This window comes from Pangasianodon hypophthalmus, chromosome 9, assembly GCF_027358585.1.
Source record: "Pangasianodon hypophthalmus isolate fPanHyp1 chromosome 9, fPanHyp1.pri, whole genome shotgun sequence".
NCBI lineage: Eukaryota > Metazoa > Chordata > Actinopteri > Siluriformes > Pangasiidae > Pangasianodon > Pangasianodon hypophthalmus.
In genome coordinates this window covers 14,276,869-14,300,753 of record NC_069718.1, presented here as the reverse complement: position 1 = coordinate 14,300,753, position 23,885 = coordinate 14,276,869, and the positions used below count along the sequence as shown (strand labels likewise).

Sequence of the window (23,885 nt, the reverse complement as noted above, 5' to 3'; positions counted from 1 at the left end):
AGCGTGAGCTTAGTGAGCTAGCCATGGCTATAAACAACTTCAGCTAGTCCATTCCTAAACAGCGCACATGTACAAGAGGTCTACGGTTCGAAACGTGATTTTAGAGAAATGGAAGGTTTATCTGGCTAGTTATCTCGGGGTAAAGATGAAGGTAAAGCTACACATTAACCCCTAACAGGCCAAATTTTCATTCACAGCTTCACACTGGAGACCCAGTGGTCAGTCTGAACATGACAGGGTTTCTCAAACTTTTAGCAGCCAGGGACCCATTTAACTGTAACTGTAAATGCCATAAACCCTCCCAGTACAGATTAATTTTATGAACATAATCCAGCTATTCAAATATTAGTCTCTTATTCAATAACGTGTACAGTAACATTCTGACCATTTATTGGAGCCACACAGCTTTTTATATCCACCATCAGAACATGTTAGATTAATTCATGTAACCAAACAAGTAATCAAACAGGCTAATAATGCAATCATAAAACATACCAGCTTTGATAATGATGAGTTGTGATTTCCATCATTTAACAATATTAAAAATGTCTCCACAGACACCTAATTTCCCAGACCCCAGTTTGAGAACCACTGGAAAATGAAACGTTGTGAAACATGCTTGGTTTAACTCACACTCTCTCATAAACATGATAGCAGGGCTGAAAACTGAAAAATATAGTTCTTTTTTTTACATTCTACATCTACAAAACAGAATTACACAATCATTTAATGGTGTTTCCTACAGTGATTGAGTCAGTGTCAGCAGTTATCTTTATCAGCATTCCCACAGACATGCTCTAGTTGATTTATTTGAATATTCCTCATAAAGAAGTCATTAAAACAGTTAACACATATTATTTAAGATAAGGCAAGAAAAGTTAAAACTGGCTCAAACTCTCAAGCAGTTTGCTTTAACCAGTTAAGACGTAAAAGAAAATATTGACCTTTCACAGAGCTGGAGAAGGATATAGATATAAGCGACACTGTTACCAACAGTGAAAACCATCATAGAGAAATGTTCAAAAGAAATGTCCATATCAAACGAAAAATATCTAAGAAAGTTCTTGTGTTCTATTTGTAAACTTTAATTTCCAAATTTCACATATTTTGTTGTTTTGTTATAGGCCACTGTAATCATTGTGTTCTTGAAGCATTTATAATCCAAAGCTATGGGGATTGAACAACAAATTCAGCTTATCAGAATACATCAGACTGGAGCTCAGACAGTTACTAGTCATAGTGTCAAGACACAATATTGACAGAGAACTGGTTTCTGTCCATATTTCCACCTCAAATGCAAATATATGGGAGGGAAACATAATCGTGTCATGTACTCCTACAGTGGCAAAACCAAAGAGGTGTAGGCTACATTATCAACTTATATATTCATTAGCATGTCCTCGTAGACCTGGTGTGTTTTCTTTTCTTATTTGTCACCTTATCTGAATTTTCTTGAAAGGTTCCACCTCACATTGCTCTACCTTTGAGCACACACTGTGTGAAGATGAGGTGTGGCAGGTAACACAGAAGTAAGAGCCTCCATGGCTTGGTCACTTTTCACCACTTTCTTTAGAGTGCTGTTAATGCCAAAGTACATTAATGGAAATATAGAGCTTTGTCCAGATGCATAGAATGGAGGAAACAGGAAATGTATGCCTAACTGAAACAGTATAAGGTAAGCTTTATATTTTTATTCTCTGGATGTGACTTGACCTGGATGTCATTACTATGATACTTGGTTGAATACTTGTCCTCAGCAAGTGTTCAGAGTGGTTTTGTTTAAAATACTCTTTAGAAAGTCAATTGTAAAAATGTTTTCTGCTGGCAGAAAACAGTGAAATAATCTCTATATTATTTGTGTAAATCCTACTAAATTGTGAAGACATCTGAAATCTTCTCCCAAAAAAGAGTTTAAAAATTGGATAAGAAAAGAAAATGTCGCCAGCTTTGACAAGCTGACAGGCCATGTTTTGTCTGTTGGGCTTTGCCATGGGAAGGAACTTCCTTCCGCACTCCATTAGCTGTCGTGAAGTGTAAATCCAGTGGGACTGGGATCCAAACCTTTGCTAGGATTCTGCAAAAGTGAGTTTTATTGTAATGAAGTAATGTTAGTATATATATCAATTTCCAGTAATGATCTGAAGCTTCATAACTTTTGGCTTGGTAGCTTAGTTATGGTGTTTTGAGGGTCTGTAGGTTTGCATTTGTCAGTTGCATCTGTTTTTATCATTTGTTTCCAAGGTATCTTGGCTTACTTATAACACCTACTTATAACAATTCCGATTTTCACAAGAAAAAAACATTTCTATTGTCTCAGGCTGTGTAGGAGTTCACAGCATACAAATGTAAATGTAACACATATTAATGGAGTATTTGTTACAGCAGTGCTTTTGCTCAATCCCTGTAGCCATGGTTCTCCATTTTATAGGGAAATATTTCATTGGGAAAGAATGTTATCTATGTGCTCTGTAGCACACCCTGTTTAATGGAGCTTTGCATCAGTTGTCAACATTCCGTGCAGTTGTTTAACTATGGTGGTGGCTTAACATCTGACCTGTCATGAAACCAAAGTTATTCTTTACAGTTGCTTTATTTAAGCCACAGGAAGTGAATGGCTTTTTTTTTTTTTTTTTTTTTTGAGGGAAAATCCCTCATTATTCTTTGTTTCTTCTTGAATAACCGTTGTCCAAAGAAACAAACCTGTGGAACTAATCTGTTTGAAGACGTGTAGTTAGCATTTTAACCATCAGAGTGCAGTATTGCGCAACAGTTCTACCAGGCAGCTGAATTCTGTGCTGCTTATGGTTCATCTTTATATTTACAGTGAGCTTTTGATCTTCGTTTTGACACATCAGCCATGATCCTCATGTCTACATTAAACCAGACAAACACCAGTGCTTCAATCGCTGTGACTCCATCTTCAGTCAACATAACTTCATCTTCAATCAACATAACTTCATCTTCAATCAACTCAACTTCAAAATCAGTCTTTGTAACTTCACCGTCAGTAACTGCACCTCCAACCTCAGTCACTGTATTTCCAACATCAGTCACTTCAGTCACAGTCAATGTCACTACACTGATTACCAACTCCACCACTGCCTACCCTGGGTTTCTGCCCTCTCTGTTGGACAAGATCCCATGTGAGTATTGCTAAACCTTTGCCTCTCCAGCTCTGCTAACAGCTCCCCACCAAGTACCTTCGTCACTCCCTCCCTGAGGATAGAGGCACCTGTTCCATGCAGCATATCTAATTCCACTCCCAGGGCACATTTCTTACCTCTCACTTTTCACTTGTTGCAAGCTTATCTCACACTAATCCTGCTGGCTGTGCTCTTGCCTAATGTTTCAGATGCATGTCATAGTGCTGCTTACAGCTACACCAGCCTTGTTGCTCTGCCTGTTTAGTATTAAAGATAAACCTTTATAAATCTTTCATAACCGTCTCTTCTAGTGCCAAGATGGGCCATCTATGCGATAATTGCCCTGATCCTCCTGGTGCTTTTAATCTGTGTGCTGTGCTGCTGCATAAAGTGCTGCTGCAAAGGGAAGAAGAAGAAAAAGAAGAAGAATCAGACGCTCAGCCTTAAAGGACTGAATGGTACCAGTACAACAGCACTAGTGAGTGAATGGACATTTTACCCTCACAGATAGACTCACACTGTGGAATTTAGAGGTGTGATCTCTTTCTGATTGGATGATTTATTTGATCGACAGGTGCAGCCTGAAACGGGGGATGTAGAGTATGGATCACTTAACCAGCCACGAGGGAAGCTGCTGTATTCCCTGGAGTACAATGCAGCACGCTCAGAGGTCTATCTGATCCATTTAATTATGTGTGAATATATGGGCTTAATTTAGAGACTGGAGCTGCAGATTGCACGACTCAAGTCTGAATAAGTATTATCAGTCATAATATTATCACTCAGAGATTTTTCCATATTCAGGAACATTTTTGCGGCGCTCTTGTGGGGATAATCAATGTAAATTACACACCACATCTGTAAATATCATACACTTTTATAGTATCTAAATGCTGTGGTTGTTATTTTAGATGACTGTTGGAGTGAAAGAAGCTGCAGAATTAATGGCTATGGACTCCTCAGGAACATCTGACCCTTATGTAAAAGTTTACATCCTTCCCAACAAGTCCAAAACCTTTGAGACCAAAGTGTTCAGAAAAACTCTGAACCCAGTGTTCAACGAGCACTTTAAGTATCAGGTAAATCATGATCATATCACATTTAGGCCTTAATCTAAATCAAGGAAAATCACCATGCATGCTTGGCAAACAAAATGGCCGCATTCTGCTTTTATTTCAGTTTTATAGGATTTAAAAACACTTATGAGTCCATTTAACTTTCCTAAAAGTAACTACATTTTTCTCTCTCTCATGCATGTGAATTATGTGCTTAGATTTCTCAGAAGGATCTCAGCGAATCTACACTTGTCGTGCAGGTGTATGACTTCAACAGATTCTCCAAACATGATGTAATTGGTGAGCTGAGGCTGGAGCTCTCTGCTGTGGACTGGAACCATGTGATCGAGGAGTGGAGAGACCTGAGTGCACCCTCAAAACATGAGGTACAGTGGGCTTAGAGAGGCATAGGAATTTTTTTTTGGACAGATGATAGTGTTGCAAGTATCTCATAGTCAAACCTTCTTTTCTTGAATGTCCGGTTATGAAGACTAAATATGTTATATAGCTCCAACCAGGCATTTCAGTACCTGTACTTTAAAACATGCTTAACATAACAAACCTATCAGTGTTAGTGTTTATTTATCCAAAGAGTAGAAGTGGGTGATATAATAAAAAGAAATTATATCACAATATTTCAAGACATTTCAACAGTAAACGTATATATGTATCATGATATATGTCGGTTTCCTAACAAACTTTCAGAAATACAGTAGTTTAAAAATAAATCTTTAAAAATTTGTTTGATGATACATTTATTTAATGTGTACAAAAATTAAAGAATACTGAAAAGCAAAAAAATTTAACAGGAAAATAATGCAAAAGTCTATAAAAAAAACCGCAACATTTTACGATTTTAAAGATTAAGATAAAAATTCACACAGTAGAAAACTTTATTAAATCTGCTGCCAAAGTTAGTAAAAAAAAAAAATATATATATATATATATATTTATATTATATTTATATATATACATATATATATATATATATATATATATATATATATATATATATATATATATATATATATATATATATAAAGATATCAAAAATATCAACTGGACGCTGCGCCCAGAGGATACAGACTCTTTTCTGGTCACAACCTTCAGGATGTTGAAGGCTTCAGTCTGACTGGCCCTCTGCATTTGCATGCACTGATTTCCAGTGAGAAAACAAACTTTTAAACACCATCACATAATGAGCTTTTTGGAGCAGGATACAGGCTCTGGATTAAAAAAGCTCACAGAATCTTATCTTTAAAAATTAGTCTAGAGTTTTGCGTGAAGCACTCAGTGGTGAGTAAACTAATAGCTGAAGGGCTGTGGGAAAAGGTCTGTTGTTGTTCGTCAGTCAAATTGCCTCTTTCTGTGAAGGTAGGCGGTTCTTTGGCTATGTTTATTAATAAAATGTACAAGCTTCAATACCAAGCTACAGTTCTGGCTTGTGAGAAAACAATTTTTTTTAAATTATCTTATTATTTGAGATCAGCAGAACTCATGACCAAGTCAAATGGATATATCTAAATATTGCACCCTTTTATAGCAAGAACATCTGGGTGAGATTTGTTTCTCCCTGCGTTATGTTCCCACTGCAAGTAAGCTCACTGTGGTGATTCTGGAGGCCAAGAACTTGAAGCAAATGGACATTGGAGGATCTTCAGGTTAGTTATGTGTCTAAGTGCAAACTGATCAAGAGGCTGAACTGTCAATATATCAATGATTATTCTGAATGACAATAATATCTCAGTGGCATTAAATGTATTGTAGATCCATATGTTAAAATCCAGCTGGTTCTGGACAAGAAGAAGTGGAAGAGAAAGAAAACATCGGTGAAGAAGCAAACACTGAATCCTTACTTCAATGAATCCTTTACATTTGATGTGTCATTTGATCAGATTCAGGTGTGTCACATGCTTCCTATGTTTAATAGATACAGACACTTTCTTTTTGCTTCCATTATGTTCCTCTTCAAATGATCTTGAAATGCAGAAAAACATCCTTAAGTTCATTTGACATAATGACTCAGTTGTCAACAATATCAATACATTTGTACAGTTAACACAGGAAATTTTGACATTTAATGAAAATAAGCAAACTAAAAGAATAACACATGCAATATGTGATGTTTTGGGTTTGAACACAATTTTTTAAAAATATGGGTTCACTGAATTTTGGGGGACGCTCTCCTAATAGTAGAATCCTTTTTAATTGTTTGTATTTTTTTTAACTTGTGGAGGTCAACTATCATCACTGTTTTGTTTTAAAAGCTCAATTCAAGTCAAGTCAAATCAAGTGGCTTTACTGTCATTTCAACCATATACAGCTAGTTAGTACTCAGTGAAACGAAACAATGTTCCTCCAGGACCATGGTGCTACATAATCAACACAGAACTACAAGAGACTACACATTACTACATAAAGTGCACATGCAAATGTGTGCAAACAGCACAAGACAGTACAATAACTACTACTAAATCAGGGAAAAAAAACGCTCTTTGGTTTGCCTCATGGTGAAGGATGACAAAGGAATTTTTACGTGTGTGTACAATTTCAAATTTTAGAGCCTTTTTGGAGACTGACAGAAAGTAAACATTTTTTTAAGGATGTCCACATTTAATTTGAAGTATTTTTGGAGTGTAACTAATTTTACCACTTTTTTTTTGAGATATTACCGTTATGTCTAACATTACTGCCAGTCACATCACAACCTGCATAATGCAATAACACACACTCCATTTTCCAAGATCTTCAGCCAGCTAACAAACTAAAGACCACACCACCCGACCAGTCACATGACATATATCCCGTTCTCAAACACCAGACTTTTAATCATTCACACCTGTTCATAATCACACACACTCACACACACACTTTTAAATAACCCAGGCATTGTTCTGTTCAGTATGAAGTCTTGCATCTGTTACCTGGCAGTGACAATTCTGAGCATTTTGTTTGGATTTATGTTCTAGTTTTGATTTGGTTGACAAGTTTGCCTTAGCCTAGTGTACTCTGTGTGGCTGTCTGTTTGCCTGACTTTTACTCTTCTCAGATCGTCTACTCTGAGCTTTTAATAACCTGAATTTGCATCCAAGCCCTGTGAGATCTCCTAACATTATGGGCAATTTTTGTTAGGGAAAAATAGTTATTCCAACACAATCACTGTGTATAATGTTTATTTTATTTAATAATTTTTGTCCTTTTTTAATAATTCTGGAGTTGACTATAAATGTTTCCTCTATCTACCCTGCATGCACAGAGGGTCCAGTTGGTGATCTCTGTGTGGGATCATGATAAAGTGAGCAGGAATGATGCCATTGGGAAAATCTTCCTGGGATGTGATGCTACAGGAAACCAGCTGCGGCACTGGGCAGACATGCTGTCAAACCCACGCAGGCCTGTGGCACAGTGGCATACTCTGCTCTCAGCTGAGCAGGTGGACTCAACTCTGGCCCTAAAACACACACTGAGGATCCCATTCACCAATAAGACTTTTTGAAAATGTCACCACTTCATTTGTGAACGACTTGGTGCCATTTGTTTTACCAACATGTAATTTCTTGAGCAGAAATATCAAAAAGTGGACGTTGCTTATGTTGCTTTATTTTAAAAAGTGTACCTACAAGCTGTATAGCATTTTGAAATGTAAAAATTTATCAATCAGTAGAGTGTGCCCTGAAATATTTTAATATTTAATATTTTATAAATAACCTCTCTGATACACTGTCCGGTACGACACATGTTGAAGACTTTATTTGTAATCCAGTGCTTATACTAAACGCATATTTCTGATAATACTATATATAATGTGTGTGCGTGCAGTATGTAGAGAAATAATTGTCTTTTAATTAATAAATCAGTAATTTGTTTTTCACGTAAACACTATTCACGTCCACAAACTTATCTTTGACCATTTAGTCCTTTTACATGCATCAGCTTGGGACATGCTCTCTATCATGCACATACATGTTGATTTCTCTGGTGGCAACATACACACACATGCTGATTTCTCTGGTGGCAATAAAAGACAGAGGATAAGGGTTTGTATGCACAGTGTCAGCACACATATGGTTTAATTAGGCCACCTTAATGAAATTTCAGGTCCTCTGTACCAATACCCAGTGCTCCAAAGTTGCTGGGATTTCTCACTGATGAATATAGTCAAGAGTATATTCAAGCCATTTTACTCTATATGTACTTATATACAACTACTCAGTCATGCAATTATCCATTCAGCCATCAGCCAATCTGATAATACTCTGGGCCCAGATTTAGTGAAACTCGGAGGTTACAGATTGGAAAAAGATGAGGCGACATTTTCCAATCATCAACTGTCCAATTTTGGTGAGTGTGTGCCCATTGTAGCCTCGGATTCCTGTTCCTGGCTGACAGCTATAGAACCCAATATGGTCTTCTGCTGTTGTAGCCCATCTGCCTCAATGTTTGATGTGCATTCTGAGATGCTTTTCTGTTCATCACGGTTGTAAAGAGTGGTTATTTGTTAGTTACCATAGCCTTCCTGACAGCTCAAAGCAGTCTGGCCATTCTTCTCTGACCTCTCTCACCAACAAGGTGTTTCCACCCACAGAACTGCTGCTCAATGGATGTTTTTGTTTTTGTAAACTCTATAGACTCTATAGACTGAATGTGTGAAAATCCAAGGAGATGAGTAGTTTCTGAAATTCTCAAACTCTCAAATTCTGTCACCAACGGCCATGCCACGGTTAAAGTCACAGAGATCAATTTTTCCCCATTCTGATGTTTGATGTGAACTTAACTGAAACTAAATGAAGCTCTTGACCTGTATCTGCATGATTTAATGCATTGTGCTGCTGCCAATTAGGCAGCCGTACAGGTGTTCCTAATAAAGTGGATGGTGAGTGTATACAGTAGATTCTATACAATATAATACTATAATTGTAATTAACGTCAACTAATTTCTTGAAGTTCAAAAACATTTGACATTCTATATCAATGTAGTTGTAAATACAACTATTATATATGGCTTGATTGTACTGACATTGTATATTTTCATTACCTTTGTGAAAAGGAGCCTGACACGACCATGTGTATATGTGTATGTTTCCTGTTTTTTTCCTGAATTTTCTTGCTCCTTGATTCATTTTTGATGAAAAACCAATATTAACATTCAGAAGTAAAACCCCTAATAGAACTAAATGAAACTCAGATCAGTAGTAAAAGACATTCTGCAGCATCAAAGCCTACATTCAGCAGGTATGACCTTCAGGCTTGCTCCTGTTCATGCTGTGAACACTACAGAGGTGTGATCCTCACACAGCAACATGACTGATATGGGGACATCACTATGAAGGGTACTACAGTCTGACACAAACCCAGCTGAGCTGCTTACAGAGGCTGGTCATCAACCAAGGCCTTGCGATCTGATATCTATTATACAACTGTTAGTTCCAATCCACTAATTTGATTGGACAAGTAGAGTTCCAAGAGTGCTAATATTCAGTACAACAGCACTGGCAGATTTCACTGTTTGTATCACTCTGTTTGTCTGTGTTTGCCTCATGCCTATGGCTGAATCACAACCATGCTGATATTCAGTACAACAGCACTCACGTGATATTGCTTAAATATTATCCCATCTGTGTGCTGTTCAAATAGTAAAATCTAGTTTGCTTCCATTCAGTCAGTCAGAGAAAAGGAATACAAGAATATACAAAGATTTACCAGTCTGTAGGTTGCCACCCTTGATATAAGCATGATCACCCCAGTTGCCATGCCAAACCATGACTTCAATCCACATCTCTGATAAATCTATCACTGTGGACTTAGTGAATCATGTCCAACTCATATTGAATTGTAGGTATTCTGATTAAATCCCTTAAATATTAGGAACCATTAGCACAAATTATGAGGCCATTCTTTTTTTTTTTTGCACTAATCAGATAATCTGCTAATGTAAACCTGTCCTGTGCATAATTAGGTGCTACCACCCATTCGTGTGTTCTTTTCTGCCCGTACCTTAAAGCCTGGACACACCACTGTTATCTATAGGCTTATTTTATTTTCTAAATGAAGTTCAATACCTAAATCGCTTATGTAATCAGCATACAGCATATGATTAAGGGATATTTTTATCAATATCTCTTTGTTCTTTATTTAATGTCTTTTTGTTCCCACCCCAGTGTTTTAGTCACCTGATGGTCACCTGACTTTTTTATAAGTCTGAATATGTGTCTGTATTTGTCTTTCCACTGTCCGCATTGTTCTTAGTCCTGTAAGCACAGTAGTCTTAAGAGATTCACATCTTGTCTTAAGCAGAATGACCGAGGTGCAGGGGCCAGCTCTTTGAAATGCAAATAGGATCATTGTACTACCCACGGGTCTACATCCTTATGTAAGAGTCCATTTACACTCTCCTTATTCAATCATCACATATAAGTTAGCAATATGCAAGCAAATAATTTTAAAAAGTAGTAAATAAGTATTATGTACTATGTAAAAAAAAAAAAAGCATAACTCATGTGCTGACAGCTTAAACCAACCATTTACTAATAGTAAAAGTACTACAGTATATTGAGCAACAGGCTGTAGACCCATCCATTCACAGGTTATTCCATGATTAAATAAGTTGGACAAAGGATTCGTAGGTGCTCTTATTGTAGGTTATTGTTGTCTCAGACCATGACATCATTGGTGAGCTGAGGTCTCCTGGAAACCCAGAGACTCGAGCAGCAGGTCAATTAACCAGTGCAGCTCAGAAGAGACTGATGATCCCTAACACTGATAACAAGCTGTGCTGAGCTCCATCTCTCAACCACCACGTTACATCAGCAAGACCAAAGGTAAGTGAAACATTATTAGTTATATAGTAATATAATAGATTAGTTTTAAAATCTTTCATGCTTTGCGATACATTGTAGGCTAACAGATAAACAGAGTCAGGATTGATTATTTGCTTTGTTTCTCACTGGGCTTGTGCTGTGCTGTTTATTTCTTTTTAAAAGTGAAATACATAATACAGAAGTAGAAGGAGGGGGGGCATTTGGTTATTGTCTAGCAAGCTACAACAACATCATAGCTAACATAACATTAGCCTACATCTTATTAAGTTTGATAGTATTATGAATTGTTAGGTAACAGTAGCTAATTACATTCGGTGTGGTCAGTGGGGCCAGGAAATAGTTTGCGTCTGTTAGCTAGCTAACCCTGTTCCTACATGACATTACACTCATTGACTATCCTCACCATTGGACAATGATGAAATTAACTTTCACATTTTCCAGAGATGTTATAGTGGACGTTCTGTTATTATTCAAACTAACCTATCACAGCTGGATTTGCTCTATTGTTCAGTTTCGCATCATATAACACGATAATAGTAATAATAATAATAATAATAATAATAATAATAATAATAATAATAATAATGATGATGATGATGATGATGATGTCTTGCTCCTTATCTATGTCCATGAATATGAATGTAAATGAAATGAATCTGCTACACAAATTGTGTTACCCACAAAAACATTGTGTAAAAGATAGACAAACTTTACACTGGTGATAGATTGGAATCTATGGCCAGAAACAGATCTGATGAAAATACACGAACGTCAGAAATAATTAAGATTCATTTCAGTTACTATGCTGGGTCCCTGGAGGACTAGTGGTTAGGCCACAGTGCTCTCACCGCTGTGGCCCAGGTTTGATTCCCGGCCAGGGAACCAACCTCAGCCACTGCGGTTGTGTGTAGCAGTGTGGTCTCAGTGCCAGTCCCAAGCCTGCTCTGACCACAGCTTCCCAACAAGCTGGGATATGTGAAGAATGTCACTGTGCTCTAATGTACAGTACTGTAAAAAAGTTTTAGGCACATGCAAAGAAATGCTGTAGAGCAAAGATGCCTTCAAAAATAATGAAATTAAGTGTTTTTACATAAAAAAATACTATAAAGAGCAGTAAACAGTAACAAATGAAACAAAGTCAATATTTGGTGTGACGATCCTCCGCTTTAAAAAAAATAGTAGTCTCGGGTACAATGTGTGCAGTTTTATAAAGAAATTAGCAGTAAGATTTACTGAGCATCTTGCAGAAGCATTAGTGCTGGAAAACTAATGTTTGGAAATCTAAAATGTTTTTGTACTGACTCGATAATGTAAAAGTCATAAAATAAAAATCTATAACAAAGTTTGTGCTAAAAAACAGGGTGCCTAAGCCTTTTGCACAGTACTGTCTATGTGATAAATATAATGGTGGCTTCTTCTGTTACACCACACACTTCTTCTTCTTATAGGCCTAACAACTGTACCATGATTTAAAATGAGATGATGTCCATCTACCCAGGTTTAGTATGTTTATTTGTGTAGAAAATGCTGTCGTGTTTAAAATTTTAGTTAATCTTGTGTTTCCAACATGGCTGCATTTCGAACAGCGGAAACCGGAAAAGAGCGACGCAGTGCCTTCTGCCTCCATTCAGCGCCGGACTACATTTCCCATCATCCCCAGCGTGTCGCCAGTATGAGGTCAGTTGTCCGCGTGAGTCTCATTCAGCTGAGCGCTGCAAAGACTGTGTGAATGGCTGGGGTTTGTGCTTTTTAAATTCTTACCATAGCTGTTGTTTTGTAGGCACGGTCTCGCGCTAGCGTGTGCGCTGCGCTGTCTGTCCGCGTGCTGCACTGAGCTGCTTGTGGGAATATTCTGCATGCGCTGTTGAGGAAAGAAGGCGAAGTGGCTGAGTGTGAAAGCCGCCCGTTGATGAAGGTGCTGTCTATCTGAGACAGTTCCGCTAGGATCCGCAGTGATACGGCTGATTTTAGACAAATGCTCATGTGCTATCAGCAGTTTGCACCCGACTGCAGTCGATACCTGAAGGCAGTTTCTGATTCCTTTGCACTGAGACCATGCAAAGATTTTAGTTAACGTTATTTGTCGATATTTGTGGTTGCATTTGTCGTGTTTCCAGCCGCCAAGTGGTGGAATGCATCAGAATTGCGGGGGTGGTTTTGTTTTCCTTGCCATTAAGTTATTGTGAATGCAGACAGAAAGAGAAAAAGAGAAGGAAAAAACTCATCTCTGGTGCTGCATTCATTTACATGCAGTGCAGGGTTTTTATAATAATAATAATAATAATAATAATAATAACTTATTGCATTTTGTCTGCTACATACAGGCGGCAGAAGATGGAAACCGTGAAAAAATGGAACAAGGATTTTATTGCACTTAACCAGCTGGATCCGAAAATCCACTCCAAACAAAATGGTAAGACAGTTGTGATTGCTCAAACCCTGATCAGAGCTGAGTTTCCCAAAAGCATTGCAGCACAAAGATCAAGATCAAATGCTCTCTCTGCCAGATGAGTAGATGATCTCTGATATTAACTTTATGATGTTGTTGAGAATCACAGCTCCCCAGTTCAGTCCTGAGCTCGGGTTACTGTCAGTGTGGAGTTTCACATGTTCCCTGTGTGGGTGTCCTCTGGGTCCTCTGGGTTCTCTGGGTCCTCTGGGTTCTCTGGTTTCCTCCCACATCCCAGAAGAAAAAAGGGGCAATGGCTACTCCAGATTACACTAAACGCACTAGTTGTGAATGTGTGTTTTTGTGTATGTGCGATGGACTGGTGCAGGGGCGGACTTAGCACTAGGCAAAGGTAGGCACCCGCCTTGGGCCCCCAGAAGCCAAGGGCCCCTAAAAATTAAAATTATATATATTTTTAATTATTAATGCTAAATAATGTATGCTGGAAATTTAAATATTGATGTTAAAACACGAAGAAACGATTCATATCACTGTTATTTCAGCAGAGTCTGTGCAAGCCCCCGCCTCATGCTGTAATGGAATATCGAGGGAAATGTGTGCAATCGAATAGGGCCCCATTCCTATATTTTGCCTATGGCCCCCAAATCATTAAATTCGCCCCTGGACTGGTGTCCCATTCAGGGTGTATTCCCACTTCACACCCAGTGTGCCCCGGGGCTGGCTCCGGATCCACTGTGACCCTGACCAGGATAAAGTGCATACTGAAAGTGAATGAATGAATGAAAGAATGAGTATTGGACTTGGGGCCAGGTCCTTATTTGGATAAAGCCCAGTATGATAGAAGAAGTTTGATGCTGTGTTCAGACATCTTGACTGATGGATGTTTTGGATTATTTGCCTATTTTTCTTTCCAGTGCCGTATTTTGTTCTTTGGGGCAGGCTTTTTTTTTCTTTTTAAGAGAGCTTACCTAATCATTAAAACATATATGAGCGATAACTGATGTTACGAAATGCAATCCTTTATCCATTTCACAAAATACTGGAGCCTTTGGCACCAGAAAACTTGAACTGGGCTTTTCCCATTGGCTATCACTCCTGTATGAAAGGTTGTAGGGTTCAAGAATGGCACCAGTAGGAGCTGATGGTACTGAAGGTGGGGTGATGGGTGAAAACACCAAAAGTCTGGGGTCCACTCTGAAGTGCTGAACGCTGTGCAGGGCATTTTGAAGGGGGAGGGACCACAGCAGCTGTTAGTAGCGTCTTTCCTAAATGAATTGACGAAAAGCATTTACTTGAAAGGCCCTTTTGGAAGGGAATAAATGAAGGACATTTTGCTCTTGAGTTTTTTTTCCCCTGTTCTTAAGCTGAATGCAAAAAATGGCCAGACAGACGTTAAATGTAGGCCAAGTCCGAGTAGGAAACATTTTATTTAGTAATAATAAATTGTTAGTAAAATTAATAAGACCATTGAAAGTAGTGCTGCAGCACATAAACTGTGTGTAGTTTTCATGTTCTTATTGCTACATCAAGTTTTTACATAGCTTATGAATTTGTATTCATTTGCCTCAGCTGAAACTGGTGACAGTGTGGGAACGTTTTCATTACTCATCTCTACATATGGGACCCTTGCAAGCCTTCTGAAGGTGTAGGGCATAGTCATGATCACTACAGAGTGGACTGCAGCCAAAATATCATGTGTGCAGACTAACTGAGCCACCATGTTTAAAGAACATTTCAGAAGACTATGGCTTTTTATTGTTTGAAATGGAGGTAGAGTTCTCCTACTAAATCTCAGCCAGTGTATGTTGGATAACCAAACAGCTCATCAGACAAACTTTTAAAGCTCATCCAAGCATTTTATCCAATAGGGATTTGTACGGGTATTTAAAAAAACAGCTAGCCATTTGAGGCACCAGTATTTGAATACTACGATCATTTATTCAGATATGCCGTACATCCACATGAAGTCAGTGACAAAATCTGAAAATGAAAAACCAGAGCAGCACTGTAGTTGTGTGCAAATTAGAGTGTGTATCGGGAATGAAGAAACAATTTTTTACTTTCACGCAGGTGGGAAGGAGAAGACAGATATGAAGCTTGTGAGACAAAAGATATAACGCATTTCCAATAACGTTCAGTAAAACTTCGTCAGAAGTGCACACAGCACATCCTGACTGCTCAGCGATGCTTTTAATTTTACACAGGGCACTGGTTTAATAAATATACATGCAAACATCTGTACTTCCCGTCTGATTTTCACAAACATGCATTGCCACTAATGAGATTAAGTAAGGCTACAAAGCTATTACGGGGGGGTTACAGACTGAAATATTGAGCCGAGTTTCACTAAAGCTTTTGCTGCATTTAATATTTCTGTTTGTCAAACACAAACACGTGCACTTTCACAGCTAGGAAGAAAGTTTTATTGAACTGGGAAAATGAATCTTGATTATGGCACAATAATGAACCTTCCTCTCCTAATGGTTAAATGAATATTTGTTTATTACCTCTTCCAGGTATTACAATATTAAAATTAGACAGAAAGCACATCCCTTCTTTTCCATTTAATCGCACTGCACTGTGATAACGTTGCACGCTTTTATTGGCATTGTTGTAACCCTTCTACACTGTAAAACATGATAGCCCCATTAAGTTATGTGAACTTATTTCTTCTCTTTAACTCCAATTGTCATTACAAGTTGTGGATACTGAACTCAAGTTTATATGTTTTCGAAAACTGAACTTAAAGTAATCCAGTGTCTTGAGTTGAAGCAAAGGTTATCTTCAAGTTGCGTTAACTCACGGTTTTAAATCAGCAGGTGAACTTTTGTTTCAAAGTTTAACCAACTTGAAATGTCTTACAGTGTAGATATCTGTCCACTGTTTGGGCCAGTTCTTGTTTTGTATGTGCAGTGGAAAAAAAGCCTAATGAACACAAACTAAGAAGTGCTTAAAAAGTGCAATACGGAGCTTTTGCGATTGATAATATAGCTGAATGCTGGGGTATCTCAGGTGTTAATTCTCGTCCTTCCTTTTAAGGCATGATCGCCAAGAATCATCTGAATACTCTGAAGATCTGCAACCATTTACAGCTCCAGCCCATTTCTCGTTCGGCATGTGCTATCGGTAAGGATCTATAGCTGCTCTGATCATTTTCCTCTCTGAATGAAATGCACATTTGCTCCATCCCACGTTTGTGTTGCCGAGAAACTCTGTATGTTCTTGATTTATTTGGTGGCTTATGTTCTCCCTCACACATGCTGTGGTGAAAGCTCTAGGCTTTCTCAGCTTGAGCCTTATCAACCGTAATCATATTTAGCCTTTCACTGTTTCACTGCTGTCTGATAAGACCATTTTCCAGAATTCCCCATGGTATCCAGAGTGCAGTTTACAAATATACTGAAATGTTTTTGTGACTGTAGATTTCGTGACTTTGCTGTTTTTACAAGCTGCTCTACAGTACAACTGTACAGAAAGATTCATTGTGCTGTCGCTGCTATTGAAATGACACACTTATCAAATGTGCTTGTTGTCAATCAGCTGAACAATAAAGCATTTGAGCAGCAGTCTGAAGTGAGCTATGTGGGAGTTTTAATGCCTGTGTCATGTTGCTGTGGATCAAAAAGACCCTTCAGCTCCTTTAATGAGTGTCCTTCTAGATTCAGGACGTGGTTTTCCATGGTCACTCCGAGACAAGATCCCCAAGCGCACACACACACATACACAGAGAGAGAGAGAGAGAGAGAGAGCACGCTTCTTTGTTAGCTTCTTGATATGTGAACAAAGGGCAAGACCAAAACATCTATTGTAGTGCTATGCAGTTTAATTTTAGTTCTGTTATGTCAGCTCTTTGTGTTTTGTCACTTTCCACCACCACCACCTCAATTTCTACTCTAATATTTTAGTCCTGTAGTTTCCAACTTGCATTACAATAATTCTCTGTGATTTATGTTTTGTTGTTCTCCTGTCAGGCTCCTGTCCGGATCTGATGATGAGTAGGAATGAGCAGCGTGAGTTACGGCCAGCCCCCGTGGCTCTGACCCCACAGCTGCCCCCCAGGACCCACCGGCCACTCTGCCTCTCAGTGTCCTCAGACAGCAATGGGCGCTTCAAAGCTCTGGAGACGCAGGAATGGAAGAACAACCTCAAAGCTCAGGTGTGGACAGTGGGACAGTCTACCTCTGACTTGTGCATATAATAGTCATGGACAAATCAGAGGTTCATTAGCTAGCCCAGCAGGCACGTGAAAGCTCTAATTTGCTGCCCAGGCCCAGGTACTGGTTGCTCGGAATTCTAAATGACAGTTAGAAATTATGGCTAATGTAATACAGTAGTTAGCTCGTTAAGTGCACTAATACAGAAATAAACTAATATATAAATTCCCCGTGTAGGGGACGACTCCTTCATAGTCATTATCCTTTTCTATCAATGTGTCTGAGGTAGCACATCATGCTTGCGTCCTTGAAAAAAGTCATTAGCTAACAATTGGCTGTGAGACGTGGTGTTCTGTCCTTGTATCACACATAAAAGTTATTATTTGGGTCTGGTTAGTGTCTTTATTTCTTCTCAGTATACTTAAAAGCAAGGCGACTGCATGTTTCTGTCAGGAGAGTTATATGACTGTTTTGCACTGCACTTTATTTTGCTTGCTTTCGTCAATGTTTCTCTATACCTGCACACTTCTGATGCTGAAAAGAACATACCTCATCTGTGCACGCTAAGTAATTCGCTTAGCAAAAGCTAAAAACACAAATAGCTTGGACATGAAATTATCTTGTCCTGGGTGATTTGTCCACTGATGATATAAAATAGGTCTGTGTAATACAATACGTTTTATGCTTTTTTTAAAACAATGACTTCAGTGTCCAGTTAATGGATGGCAATCCAGCAAAAAGTAGGTTTGCTGGATCTTATATGTATTTTTTTTTTTTTTTTACCTTACATACTGTATTTTGTGTAAACATAAAGCATAATCAGCAATGTTTTGGTAGATAACCTCAGCAGAATTAATCAGGGAGTGCAAAATTTGCAAAACCTTAGGTCATAATGAAGAAATTGAATGACTTTTAAGTGCTCAGGTCATGCCTGGAGGACAAGAGACTCAGGCAAACCTTTGACGACGACTTCTGCAGATTTGTTTATGTTTTGCCTTGTAGCAGAATACATCAACATTTCATTTAAGATAGTGGTAATTTTTAGTTTTTTTTCCCCCCACCCAAAAACATGTGTAGATTATATATTGTGAAAATGTTTATTCTATTTTTCACCCACTCCTCATGTAAAATGTTGATCAGCATTTTTGATTGTGGTTTTGGTGTGTGTCCCCCCCCCCCATATATTCAGTGCATTCAGATTTACTGTGATTCATTCTGTTACATTGTCTGTGTGATGCTGTGCAGATGGAGCAGGCCCACAGCGCTGGTGCAGCCAGCAGCACAGGTTCTCTAGAGCGGGCTTCTCTTTTCTGTGCCTCTGGCTCCACCACTGCCTCCAGCTCAGGCCTCTCGAGTCCTGTGGAGCTTCTCGGCAAGAGCAAGTCCTCCAGCCGCTTCTCGCTCTTCTCTCCACCCTGGAACAGCAGCTCTGAGTCTGACTCAAACCCTCCATCGCGCTCTGGCTCCAAGAAACTGCGCCGCAGAGCGGGACCAGGGGGTATCAAGACTAGCCCCGAGACACCTGAACCCAAACCGAGTGGGCCGGAACACTTCCACTACTCTGAGCCTGTAATCTCCAAAGTGACGGACTACATCTATGTTGGGAACGTTAATGCAGCGTATAGTGGACGCATGCTGTGCCGGAACAACATCGACAGCATAATCGACATGAGCAGCCTGCCAGGCGAGACATGCCTCAACTTGATCCCTTGCACATGCTCGAGAGGCACCAAGCACAGCTGGTCACGCCTGAAGGTGCACATGGAGGAGTCGAGCGAGCTGGGTGAGGATGGAGCAGAGCTGCACCAGCGTTGCTTTGATGCCATCAATGAGTGCATCGATGCCTCAGCAGGAAAGAGGAAACGAGTGCTGGTTCACTGCCGCGATGGCTTCTCACTCGCCCCTACATGTGTCATCCAGTACCTCATGATCAAGCACAACATGAGACTGATCGCTGCGTATGAGCTGCTCAGGGCCAAGCATCCGGTCAACATCCGCGAGTGCCACCAGAATGCATTAGTGAGTCTGGAGAGGACACTTCGACCTGGTGGAAACACTGACCCTGAGTGCTTCAAACAGGCCATCTCACGCAAGCTAGCTTGGACCTAAACATACCACCATGCATTTCTTTTCAGCCTCATACTGATTTATACTGATTTACTGATTTACACTTCTAGGACTGGCAGCTTGGAGCTAATTACTAACCCTAGTGATTAGCCACTAGCTATTCAAAAAGCTTCATTCAAAAAAAAAAAAAAAAAACTTCTTCCAGACTAAATCTGAGATGGAAAAAACTCCAGATCAAGTACAGTATAGCTGCTAAACAAGAGAGCCGGAGTGAAAATGTGTCTGCTCTGGTGTTAAAAGACTCTGGTGCTGAAGTCTTGTGAATATGAGAGTTGCAGCCATAGTGTTGTTACATTTTTTTTTCAGGGCAGCGTGATGGGAAATCTCAGGAGACCCAGTGATGTCAAATCATGTCTACTGGATGGGGAGTGTAAAGCTTCTCCATATGGACTACCTTTGAATAGTGGTTAAGCATCAGTCTAGTGCCGTGTTTCCCAACTCAATCCTTAGGAGCCTCCAGACTGTCCAAATTTAGGCTCTCTCTTAGCTAGCAACAAGCGCAAAACCAGGCAGAGCACTCAATACCTGGCACAGCTGTGTTGAAAGAGAGGAAAAACGTGGACAGTCTGAGAGGGTTGGGAGACACTGATCTAGCTTCAAGTCTTTAACTGCTGCCATTATAAAAATAAATCTGCATTGGATCTGAACCATTTTGGTAATCCATGCACTTTTCAGAGACAACGGACATTCTTAATGTTTTGTAGGGAAGAATTTTCCTCCATGAGGAATTTGGTCACAACATTTTCCCAGTCACATGATTATCACCAGCTTTTCAAGGTTGAATGCAAAAGCTTGCATACCCTTAGCACAAAGAAAAGAGAGAAATGTTTACCCAGACATTTCTGCAGTTTTTCCTGCATTATCACTAGTAACAAAATAGTACATTTTAAGATATTAATAATGAAAAAATCTAAATAGTAGTTCTAAATTTCAGAAAGTGAAATATTCTCTAATAACTTCTTCACATATATGACATAATCTTCGAGCAGATTTTGGATCGTCTTCCTGCTGCTCCCTACCTGCCATATTGCTTGCCCCATTGTTTTTTTTTTTTTTTTTTTTTTTTTTTTTTTTTTTTTTTTTTTAAAAAACATCTCTGCTAGAATGCTATCAGATATAATACAATGCATACTTCAAATCAAACCCTGAGACTGAGAGGGTCTTCTTTTTGGTTCTTATCAAACCCATGTATTTTTATTTTTTTTTTTGCATGTAGATACATTGTGAAAGAGTGGTACATTTACCTTTTTTTCATTCAAAAACAATGCAAGATGCAAACTGTTGCACTCAACTGGAGCGTTGGTGCTTGGGAAGTGAAATATATTTTGTCTGTAGTGAGACGAGTACCAACTAGTGTGTATCTTTGGGTTGTCAGCATTGGTAGTATGGGTTTGACTGAATTGTGAAGCAGTGAACTACTGCAAACACTTTTTTTTATTGCACTAACTAGACGTTGTAAAGAAACTGCACAGGTGAAATGTTCATTAACAGACATGCCACTTCTTTTGGTTCCTCATTGCTCAGCACAGATAGACCTTTACTATTTTTAGATGAATATAATGCACATGCTTCCTGTGTACTGATTATTAATTGATGCTAGATTACTGTTGTGTTTTCATTCACCATGTAGGAAGTTCTAACCAACCTCTTGTGTGGTATTGCTTATGCTTGTGTACAGTAATTATTATATTTTAATATTTTAGTGAGCCGTGTGCTGAGGTGGTACGTTCCTGAGTTTTGGTGCCTTTGAACTCGTCCTGTGTGATTGTATTGTAAGACTCACACTATGTATGCAGTTGTCAGGCACTGACAATGTTTTTATACTCTGGAATATTCTGTATAATGGCTAATCCTTGTCCTGCTGCGAGTACTGCATTGTTCAGTTCAGCTCAGTTCAGTAATGTGAAGTTTTTGTTGCAGTGGTCATTCTGTGAGCAGTGGCAGTATTTTCAACCCTTGTGGTGGTAACTAGTGCATCTCTGTCTGACTGATCGTAAATTCTCCCAACTGCTATGCTCCTCTCCTAAAAACATTATCCACAGTCTAATCTATATATAGCCTAACTACAGTGCTTTCTTTTGCTGTATATTTCTAACAGTTTGACTTGATCTCAGGTGAACTTTATTGACCTAAATTATAATGTTCTTTGTTTAAACTAGAAAACAGAACAATGTGGCAATGTATTTTCTGTATCATGTTTTTAAAGTCTTATGCATTTGTATACGTAGATATTAAAGAAAACAATCAATTCATTTTCGACTCAAGACAATGATTTGAAGTGTATTTCCGTAACAAGCTCGATCAACACATAAAAGTAAATTAACTGCAAAATGCAGAAGTAAAAGTAAAAAGCAAAAAAAAAAATCTTCAGTATAGGCAACTGTATCTAATATTTCTCATGATATTATTATAAAACAACTATAAGCTGATCCAACCCATTTATTTGCCAATGATATTGTTATTCTCTTGGCAGATAATTTTGGTTCTTTCAAGCAGTTACTGTCTGCATGGTATTTCTATGCATGTTCTCCCTATGTCTGTGCGGATTTCCGCCAGTTTCCTCCCAAAAACATGCTAGTAGATTGGATTGGCTACACTCAGTTGCTCCTAGGTGTAAAAGAGTGTGTGAATGTGTGTCTGCATCCTGCTGTAGACTGGCGTCCCATACAGGGTGTATTCCCACTTTGGGCCCAGTGTTCCTCGGATAGACTCCATAGCCAGCACCACCACCTGGTCCAGGATAAAGCATTTATTGAAAATGAAAGAATGAATGAATAAGTGCAATTATCTGCCAGTGGAAGATAATTTCAAATTAGAAACACATTGTATTATTTGATAATAGTTTATAACAAACTCTTATTTTATGCCTCCGCTGCTAGGTGTTGGAGGCGTTATAATTTCGGGTCGTCTGTGCATCGAACTGTGCATCCATCCACGTTTCGCATTAGCGAGATATGACAAGAACGTATGGTTGACTTTTTGTAGGATTTATATAGATCTTTATATGGATTTATTTGATCCAAACAGGGTCAAGGTCATAGCAAGGTCAAATGTCTGAAATTTTTGTTCTTCAATTGCTTCCATCCTGTTTGAAGTTTTTTTTTAAGGGTATTTAAGGCATACAAATTAGTAACAATAAAGACTAGACTTGTCGCTGGTAGAGGTATCCCGTTAATGCCATGGCATTTTTGCTTTGTCCATTACAGATTTTTTCAGTTTTATTTACTTATATAGGCACTATAAGTTTTGCTACAACAAACCACATTGCATCTTTTTTCCAGAAGGATTTCAGTCACATTATCCGCCGTCACCCAGACTTAGATTTCACTGTTATGCGGATGAAACGTAGTTCTATATTAGCACTAGTTGTAATGTAGCTCTGCCACTACCATATTTATAAGCATTGACATATGATATTAAGTGCTGGATGCATGCTAATTACCTCAAACTTAACACACTAAACAGATGTTCTCATAATTGGTTCCAAAGCTTTAATGTTTAAGTGCTTAGACCTCTATCTTGACAATGACTAGTTATAACCTTAGCATCATCTTTGACTCATCACTTCTAATGAATCAAATATCAGTTTGATCAGTACAACCGCATTCTCTCACCTCTACAGCATTGCAGGATTCTGCCCTACACTCAGATTTAAAGATGCCCAAACTCTAGCCCAAGCCTTCATTTCACTTCAGCAGTGTTCTCAGTGTGTCTTCTTGTCAAAAGACTTTCTAGATTGCAGTATAATCCAAAATTCCCAGACACACTAATGGTTCTGCTCGTATTTCACCCACTCTCTTTAATTTACGCTCTCTGGGTGCCTATTTCTACCGCTTTCTTTGCCTGCTTTGCCTGCGGAAAATGTGTGTGTGTGTGTGTGTATGTGTGTGTGTATGTATGTATGTATATATGTATATATATATATATATATATATATATATATATATATATATATATATATATATATATATATATATATATAATTTTAATAAAATTTAATTTTATCATCACAACAACAAAAAATAGTTAAAGAATCATGAACTGAAATGTTCTTTATGGAACAAAAAAATGGTTCTTCTAATGCATCAGTCTAAATAAACGTTTCTGCTACTGTTATTTATTTTTAAGTATGCACCCCTGTCTGTGTGTTAAGGTCATGTTATTCCAGTATACTTGTT

The 23,885-nt window shown here is 38.5% G+C and overlaps 2 protein-coding genes across 6 annotated transcripts; both read left to right on the top strand.

Moving 5' to 3' along the window:
- The first annotated feature begins 27 nt into the window (after nucleotides 1–27).
- syt8 (synaptotagmin VIII) lies at nucleotides 28–8,075 on the top strand. Of its 3 annotated transcripts, none has more exons than XM_026919732.3 (9): nucleotides 28–151; nucleotides 2,825–3,143; nucleotides 3,455–3,621; nucleotides 3,718–3,813; nucleotides 4,055–4,222; nucleotides 4,417–4,584; nucleotides 5,742–5,859; nucleotides 5,966–6,099; nucleotides 7,455–8,075. In XM_026919732.3, the coding sequence occupies exons 2-9, from the start codon at nucleotides 2,858–2,860 to the stop codon at nucleotides 7,692–7,694; spliced, it is 1,377 nt and encodes a 458-aa protein (XP_026775533.3). In that variant the 5' UTR covers nucleotides 28–151; nucleotides 2,825–2,857; the 3' UTR covers nucleotides 7,695–8,075. The 3 variants fall into 3 exon arrangements, with proteins under 3 accessions (XP_026775533.3, XP_026775532.3, XP_034163466.2); XM_026919731.3 differs by lacking the exon at nucleotides 28–151 and adding an exon at nucleotides 484–1,675; XM_034307575.2 differs by lacking the exon at nucleotides 28–151 and adding an exon at nucleotides 1,703–2,082.
- Nucleotides 8,076–12,167: 4,092 nt separating this feature from the next.
- On the top strand, nucleotides 12,168–21,959 carry LOC113529872 (uncharacterized). 3 transcript variants are annotated; one of them, XM_053237080.1, is made up of 5 exons: nucleotides 12,168–12,693; nucleotides 13,341–13,429; nucleotides 16,466–16,552; nucleotides 17,398–17,582; nucleotides 18,826–21,959. In XM_053237080.1, exons 1-5 carry the CDS (start codon nucleotides 12,584–12,586, stop codon nucleotides 19,687–19,689), a joined length of 1,335 nt encoding a protein of 444 aa, XP_053093055.1. In that variant the 5' UTR covers nucleotides 12,168–12,583; the 3' UTR covers nucleotides 19,690–21,959. The 3 variants fall into 3 exon arrangements, with proteins under 3 accessions (XP_053093055.1, XP_026775238.1, XP_026775239.1); XM_026919437.3 differs by having other exon boundaries at nucleotides 12,654–12,754; XM_026919438.3 differs by lacking the exon at nucleotides 12,168–12,693 and adding an exon at nucleotides 12,761–12,931.
- The last annotated feature ends 1,926 nt before the right edge of the window (nucleotides 21,960–23,885 follow it).

Excerpts from the sequence above, each read along its gene's own strand:
- syt8 (XM_026919732.3), top strand. The coding sequence starts at position 2,858 with ATGATCCTCATGTCTACATTAAACCAGACAAACACCAGTGCTTCAATC. Across the intron at positions 4,223-4,416 it reads ACGAGCACTTTAAGTATCAG|ATTTCTCAGAAGGATCTCAG; the intron begins GTAAATCATGAT and ends TTATGTGCTTAG. Across the intron at positions 5,860-5,965 it reads GGACATTGGAGGATCTTCAG|ATCCATATGTTAAAATCCAG; the intron begins GTTAGTTATGTG and ends AATGTATTGTAG.
- LOC113529872 (XM_053237080.1), top strand. The coding sequence starts at position 12,584 with ATGGCTGCATTTCGAACAGCGGAAACCGGAAAAGAGCGACGCAGTGCC. Across the intron at positions 12,694-13,340 it reads CAGCGTGTCGCCAGTATGAG|GCGGCAGAAGATGGAAACCG; the intron begins GTCAGTTGTCCG and ends TGCTACATACAG. Across the intron at positions 17,583-18,825 it reads AGAACAACCTCAAAGCTCAG|ATGGAGCAGGCCCACAGCGC; the intron begins GTGTGGACAGTG and ends GATGCTGTGCAG.